At 41.3% G+C, this 7,517-nt stretch overlaps 2 protein-coding genes across 2 annotated transcripts; both read left to right on the top strand.

The window, feature by feature from the left end:
- Window positions 1–571: 571 nt before the first annotated feature.
- LOC115674663 (uncharacterized) lies at window positions 572–1,227 on the top strand. Its single transcript, XM_030597126.2, has 2 exons — window positions 572–673; window positions 794–1,227. Exons 1-2 carry the CDS (start codon window positions 580–582, stop codon window positions 940–942), a joined length of 243 nt encoding a protein of 80 aa, XP_030452986.2. The 5' UTR covers window positions 572–579; the 3' UTR covers window positions 943–1,227.
- A 1,440-nt stretch (window positions 1,228–2,667) lies between these two features.
- On the top strand, window positions 2,668–6,149 carry LOC130134429 (disease resistance protein RGA2-like). Its single transcript, XM_056303045.1, has 2 exons — window positions 2,668–5,598; window positions 5,679–6,149. The coding sequence occupies exon 1, from the start codon at window positions 3,037–3,039 to the stop codon at window positions 5,584–5,586; it is 2,550 nt and encodes an 849-aa protein (XP_056159020.1). The 5' UTR covers window positions 2,668–3,036; the 3' UTR covers window positions 5,587–5,598; window positions 5,679–6,149.
- The last annotated feature ends 1,368 nt before the right edge of the window (window positions 6,150–7,517 follow it).

The following is a 7,517-nucleotide window of genomic DNA, read 5'->3' as shown; positions in this document are numbered from 1 at the left end:
ATAGTTTCATTAGTTGTAGAATTGGTCTCAGGGTTCATTTTCTTGGGCTGTTTGAGTTGGACTGACACATCGTTGGTTCGCTTTGTCTGAGGGAGTCGTTGTTTCTGCTTGTGAATTCTGAATCTTATGAAACACTTGTGTTCGAGATCATTGAAATTGTTGCAGTGAAAGAGCTAGGCATGCTTAGCACTAGATATCGTAATCAGAATTCTCCTGTTAATGTCTCAGTTTGGTATCTGTGTTGTCTATCCCTCACCATGAAGTTTGTCGCCTCTTTTTTGTTTAATGCAATTAACAACCTTGATTCTGCCACTTGTTTGCAATGTTTTTCCTATCGCCCATATGGATTTCAGGTCACCAATTTGGGCAATGTTATAAGAGACTGAGGGCAACCGTAGTTGTAAGGATCCTTTCCATCTAAAAGAGGAAATCAGCTAAAAATGGAGAATGAACGTCCTAAACTCAACCTTCAGAGCCTTCTTTATGTATATACATACTCAGATCACTATCTCTTTTCTCGCTTATGTTTCTGTGGTTTCTTCTATTTTTTCTATCCCGTTAGATTTTTCAGTTGGAAAAATGTCGGTCAAGTACATAATAACTGCTGTGCTCGGATCATTTGCAATTGCATTTGCAGCTGACCACTTTATTGCCGACAAGAAGATATTTGGAGGCAAGTGAAAGTCACAATTGTCTTGTTTGACTGCTGTGTTTGGATGCATCTCTTGACCAGAAAGTCGTGAATGCGAATGCTATCTAATTTTCTTTTTTCCCTGTTCTTTTGAGTATTCAGGAACCACACCGTCGACCATTGCTAGCACAGAATGGTGGGAAGAGACGGACAAGAAGTTTCAGGCATGGCCTAGGACGGCAGGCCCGCCAGTCGTTATGAATCCTATCAGCCGTCAAAACTTCATCGTCAAATCTCGCTCTGAATCTTGAATCATAACTGTCTTGGATCTCTGCCTTTTGTATCTAATGCTTTGTCGACTAGTGTAGTAAATAGTAACTGGCTTTCGGTGATAGGCATGTCTTGGCTTGAATATTATGTTTGTATGAAGTCTTCCTAAAATTTGGTCTACCCGTCTAGCAACTCACTATACGGTGCGGAGGACTTGTATTGGTTCAGTTGTAGCACATGCTGTTGGTGTCAGATGCTCGATATCTTTCTGTAACAACATGGCCGTCAATGTGAATAATGCTATCACTCAGTTTTTCTGCGGAAAAGAGACTTAATCATGAGTGTGTCTTTTCGAATCCTACTGTGTACTTGCCAAAATTCCATGCTCCTGAGCATTTCCATTCAAACTCTGTCAGCCAAATTGAAATGTGCAATGAGGGTAAAGGCCACACATATGTGTTGGTACTCCTAAATCTTTCAATACGATGTGATGGCAATCCCGCAACTCTTCCTAACACCAGAAATCTTTCATGTGCATCGAGTATCATGGAGTGTTACTTCTTAACCGTCTGTCATGAAATCTTCTTATCGGTGTCCATTTCGTGCAAAAATGGGGTCGTTACCTTGCATCTAACTTCCACTATTTAGCATCAATGTTTGGGACAGAAGAATTAATATAAACCAGAGACGTCATGAAGCAATTTGAACGGATGTTTCCTTTTTTACTTCTGTTTGTTTTTTTTTTGTTGTAGTGTAGGCAATTCGACTCTTATTTAATATTGAACAGCAGCCATACAAAATATGGACATAAGAAATTATATAGCATTTCTTTGATTATCTTCGGGATATCTTTTACCGAAAGTCTTAAAACTTGTTATGAAAGTGCAATTAAGTCCTAAAATTTGCTAAATGTGCAATCAAGTTCTAAAACTTATCAAATTAGTGTAGTCGAGTCCTTTCGTTAACTCCGTACAACTTGGCAAAGGAAAAATATTGACGTGGCTTTTTTTAAATATTTTCTCTCTCCTAAGTGGCTAAAATCACGTAATTTTGGTCAAAATATGATTTTTAATACAAGTTTCATTTAAATTAAATTAAAAAAAAGCTAAAAACAAGGCGGCAAAGGCTTTGAAGTTCTTGCTGCCGCTGCCTCACCATCTCTAGGAAGGGCCAATGATGGTGGGGGAATGGTTGGTAAGGGTTGCCGAGCCCCAGCCAAGGGTTGGGGACCCTCGCCGATCGTAGGCAAGGGCCTGCAGGTCCTTGCCTAGCCCTTCCTGGCGATGGTGGGGCATCCCTCGCCGCCTGATCCAACTGTCCCCTTTTTTAAGCTTATTTTTTTAATTTAATTTAAATATAATTTGTATTAAAAATCAGATTTGGACCAAAACAATGTCGTTTTAGCCTAATATTTCGTGTTTTAGACACGTCATCACCACGTAGGGTAAAGAAAGCATTAAAAAAAGTCACCTAAGCATTTTTCGTTAGTCAAGTTGGACGAATTTAACAGAATGACTTGATTGCACAAATTTGGCAAGTTTTAGGACTTGATTACGTTTTTTTTGCAAGTTTTAAGGCTCAATTGAATTTCGTGATAAGTTTTAGTATTTCTAGTGCACATATCCAATTATTTTCTAATATTCAAAAGTCTTTTTCCAATTTTCAAAATTGTGGAGGGGAAACAGCACATATTTCTAAGCCTCTCATTCTTGTAGAAGGACGAAATTAGTGGGCATCTGCTACAGGGACAAGCAACGAAAAGGAGCTTATTCTTCTCTGTGCACATTTGAATCCTAGGAGAAACAGAGAACAAAGAAAGGAATGTGCTAAAGATTAAAGAGAGAGGCAGCATAATTCAGGCTACTTTTGCTTTATCTTTCAACAGAGGATGGCATTCTAAATGCAACAGGAACAGCATCGAATTGCTTGCGGATTCCACCAAGAATCGAGTGAACTATGCAACAGTTTGGAATAACGTTGTCCATACGACATTGCACCAAGAATATTCCTAGGACTCAGCCTATAGAACCTAGCAAAATCATGCCTCTCTAGTAACCTTCTTCTGATAACTAGTTTAGTTCCTGCATATTGGCTAGGTTAAACCTCCTCGAAAACTAATAACACCGCTCACAACCATGACTGAGGTCGTCTCTAGCATCCTTGGACCTCTTGTGGAGAAACTAACTTCATCGGCTGTCGAAGAAATTCAACTGGCATGGAGCGTCAAGGATGACCAAGAAAACCTCAAGATCATGCTAGAGATGATCGAGAAGGTGCTCGCCGATGCTGAGCAGAAGCAAACAAAAGAGGAATCTGTGAGGCTTTGGCTGTCGAAGCTTAAGAACTTCTGCTATGATGCCGAGGACGTGCTAGACGAATTCGAAGTCAAGGCCTTGCAGAGGCGGGCGAGGTCGACTGAGCATTTGACCTTCAAAAGGAAGGTACACTACTTGTTCTCGTGGCTATCCAACTTCATTTTCCAGTTTAAGATGGCACATAAAATGAAAAAACTGAGGGAGAGGCTTGATGGGATCATTGAAGAGAAAACTCGGCTCCACTTGTCAACTAATGTTTATGAAAAGACTATAATTCAGCGGAAGGAAACTCATTCTTTTTTATCCATAACAAATGTGATTGGAAGAAACGAAGACAAGAAAAGAATAATAGAGCTGTTGATGAGATCAGATGGTAGAGCTGGAAAGATAGCTGTCATTCCGATTGTTGGAATAGGGGGTATTGGAAAGACGACTGTTGCTAAATTGGTATACAATGATGATAGGGTAAACAAGCATTTTGTTCACAAAGTTTGGTTATCCATGCCAGTAAAATTTGAAGTTAATCAGATAATAAGAGCCGTCATCCAGTCTCTTAGTCAAGAAACATATCGTGATAGTTGGAGCCTTGAAATGCTGCAAAATCACCTAAGAAACCTCGTGAAGAACAAAAGGTGTTTGTTCGTAATGGACGATGTGTGGGAAATGACACGGGAGGATTGGGTGGGACTGAGAGATCTGTTAGAAGGCGTTTCTGAAGGGAGTAAAGTCATTGCGACTTCACGGAATAAATGGATCGCCTCAATCATGGGCCCTGTCTCCCCGTATAATCTGGCCAACCTTTCACAGGAGGATTCTTTGACTTTGTTCATGAAGTGCGCGTTCGATCAAGGGCAAGAGAAGAGTCACCCGGACCTTATGGTAATCGCCAAGGAAATAGTGAGCAAATGCGGGGGTAATCCTATGGCAGTGAAAACTCTGGGAAGCTTATTGTATTCAAAAGATAATCGGAGAAATTGGGAATCTGTAAGAGATAGTGAGATATGGCAATTACCAACTGATATTTTACCTTCATTGAGAATAAGCTACGATCTAATGCCGTCTTACTTGAAACAATGTTTCGCTTATTGCTCGATATTCCCGAAGAACTACGAGTTTAACAACCTTGAATTGATCCAACTGTGGATCTCGAACGGGCTTATCCAATCCAGTGGAAATAATAAGGAGCTGGAAGAGATTGGACAGCAGTACTGGGAGGAGCTGTGGTCAAGATCCTTCTTCGATGATGTCGTGGAAGACTATCTGTTCCTGACCTTCAAAATGCACGACCTCATACACGAACTTGCCATTTCGGTGGCACAAACAGAATCATCCAACGTGAACGTGCGGTCGCAGAATGTTTCCTTGACGGCTCGGCATATATCATTTTCCGATCCATCTCTTCTACAAGAAGATGAACTACCGGGCTACTTGAGCAAACTCAGCGGCGTTCGCACCATCATGTTTCCCATAAAAAAGGAGGGTTCTGCTGGGGAGTCCTTTCTGGAGATGTGCATTTCAAGATTCAAGCACTTGAGAGTGCTATATCTACATGACTCTAGCTTTGACCAACTGCCTAGTTCCATCGGCGCTCTAAAGCATTTGAGGTTTCTTCATTTATGTGGCAACCATAATATCAAGAAACTCCCCAATTCGGTCTACGAGCTCCACAATCTGCAGAGCTTAGGACTTGCCAGGTGCGAGGAACTGGAGGAATTGCCTGCAGACATCAAGAATATGATCAGCCTCCGCTTTTTGGATATAACCACGAAACAGCAGCGATTCCCGGAGAGCGGAATAGGATGCTTGACCTCTCTGCGATGTCTATTCATCGGAGACTGCAAGAATTTGGAGGCCTTGTTCAATGATATGCAATCGCTGAAGTCGCTCCGAAAGTTGTCTATTGGAGGTTGTCCAAAGTTGGCATCCTTACCACAAGGCATCATGAATCTGAAGGCATTGGAGAATCTCTGGATTTACAACTGCGAGAAATTGAAGCTGCCAGAAGGCGAAAGTGATGAACAACGCTCCATGTCGAGGCTTCAATCCTTGATGTTTGTGGGATTACCAAAGCTAGCTTCTTTCCCCCGGTGGCTCAAAGGTTCTGCAAGTTCACTGCAGAGTATAATTATTGCGGATTGTCCCAACTTGAGTGCACTGCCGGAGTGGCTGCAAAATTGTTCTTCTCTGAGAAAACTGAAGATTGAAGACTGTCCTAGATTGTCGTCTTTAACCCGCATTGCCACATTGAGAGAGCTGCGGATAGATCATTGCGAGGAATTGAGCAGTAGAATTGCAGATAGAAGCAGTGAAGATTGGAGCAAGATTGCTCACGTCCCGGAAATTTATGTAGACAGAAGGAAGATGAAATGAATTGATTTAACGGTATGGGCAAATTCCTCCCCTATGAACGAAAATTTGATGCTTTGAATCATGTTTCTTATATTGTCTTCATTTACTTGCAGTGTCGGCTGTCGCACCATGCCAATGGAAACATGTGTTGCATGGCCAGGCGGAACTTCCTTTTAGTTCCTGAAGAAAAAGTTTGGATCTTTGCTCATGGAAGATACTATCCCAATAGTGCTAAAGTCCCATGTTCAAGATCAAGAAAATTATGTGTTTGGTTGATCAGTGTCAATGTTTGTGAAACTCCTGTAACTCCACGACTCTTCTTTCTTCTCATTGTTTCTCTTATTTTCTGTTTTGTGTGGTGTGCACTGAAGATATTGTAGATGTATCTGTCCGCCTGTGCCAGCTTTGTCGTCTTCTGAAGTTCTTCTTGGTGAGATAGAGTTGGATGATGCCGACAATTCAAATGATTGCTTATGTGGTGACTTTTGGTCTGTTTCTTTGATAAACAATATCCTTGTGTCGAATTCTTCGAGAAAGTGTGGAATGCTATCTGCAAAGCAAAAGTGGTTGCTTTGCTTTTGGAATTTCATTTATGCTTCTGTTCTGCATAAAATGCTATCTAATGTCCCATCGTTAGTTATGCTAAGTGTTGTACTTTTTCTCGAATTGTTGTAATTCATCATTCAAGAATGCCAACCTGAGCCATGTGCTTGATAAATTTTCGTCTTCACTGAAGGCAATTCCAAGCAAAAGTAAATGATTTATCGTTCTGTGTTTTGTCATCAAGTTCTTTTAGACAAACGCGGAAATCACTATTTGACAACAGCATCACACGACCGCTTGATTCAAGTCAATGCTTGTACGAAACTGGTACATGTTAAGGTACTTAATCATCCATATTCTCGTTAAGCTAAGCTTGCATTAATTGTAAGCATGTGCACAACACTTCCCCCTAACGATGGTCCATCTGAATCTGATCTCCCATTATCAAACTCAGCGAAGTTTCTCGTGACCTGACAACTTTTCGTTTCAGGAAATTTAAAATGAATTTAGTCAGCAGAAATCACGGCAAATTCATGAAAAGTCACGTGGGGTCCCACACAACACCACTCATAATTTGGCCAACTTTTCGCAGGAGGGTTCTTTTGACTTTGTTCATGAAGTGCGTGATTGATCAGGGGCAAGAGAGGAATCACCCGAGCCTTGTGGCAGTGAAAATTTTGGGAAGCTTGTTTTATTCAAAAGACAACCAGAAAAACTCGGAATATGTAAGAGATAATAAGATATGGCAATTACCAACTGATAGTTTACCTTCACTGAGAAAGAGCAACGATATAATGTTATCTTACTTGAAATAATGTTTCGCTTATTGCTCGTTATTAAACTACGAGTTTCAACAACATTGAACTGATCCACTATGGATCTCGAACGGGCTTATCCAACCCAGCGGAAATAATCAGGAGCTGGAAGAGAATGGATACCAGTACTGGGAGGAGCTATGGTCCAGATCCTTCTTCGATGACGTCAAGGAGTATTATTAGTTCCCGACCTTCAAAATGCACGACCTCATACCCGAACTTGCCATTTCGGTGGCACAAACCGAATCATTCAATGTGAACATGTGCGCACATGATGTGTCCTTGACAACTCGGCATTTATCATTTTCCGATCCATCTCTTCTACCAGAAGATGAGCTACCTGGCCACTCGAGCAATTTCAGCGGCGTTTGCACCATCGTGTTTCTGATGAAAAAGGAGGGTCCCGCTGGGAAGTATTTTCTGGAGATGTGCATTTCCAGATTCAAGCACTTGCGAGTGCTATATCTACACGACTCTAGCTTTGACCTGCTGCCCAGTTCCATCGGCAGTCTAAAGCATTTGAGGTTTCTTCATTTATGCGGCAACCATAATATCAAGAAACTCCCTGATTCGGTCTGCGAGCTTCACAATCTG

This window comes from Syzygium oleosum, unplaced genomic scaffold, assembly GCF_021117445.2.
Source record: "Syzygium oleosum isolate NSW1041296 unplaced genomic scaffold, Sole_v2.1 Sole_v2.25, whole genome shotgun sequence".
NCBI classification, from domain to species: Eukaryota; Viridiplantae; Streptophyta; class Magnoliopsida; order Myrtales; family Myrtaceae; genus Syzygium; species Syzygium oleosum.
This window is presented reverse-complemented; position numbering and strand designations above follow the sequence as displayed.

Bases quoted from the DNA above. Each gene is read 5' to 3' on its own strand.
- LOC115674663 (XM_030597126.2), top strand. From the start codon at position 580: ATGTCGGTCAAGTACATAATAACTGCTGTGCTCGGATCATTTGCAATT. The intron at 674-793 runs GCAAGTGAAAGT...TTGAGTATTCAG, and splicing joins CGACAAGAAGATATTTGGAG to GAACCACACCGTCGACCATT.
- LOC130134429 (XM_056303045.1), top strand. From the start codon at position 3,037: ATGACTGAGGTCGTCTCTAGCATCCTTGGACCTCTTGTGGAGAAACTA.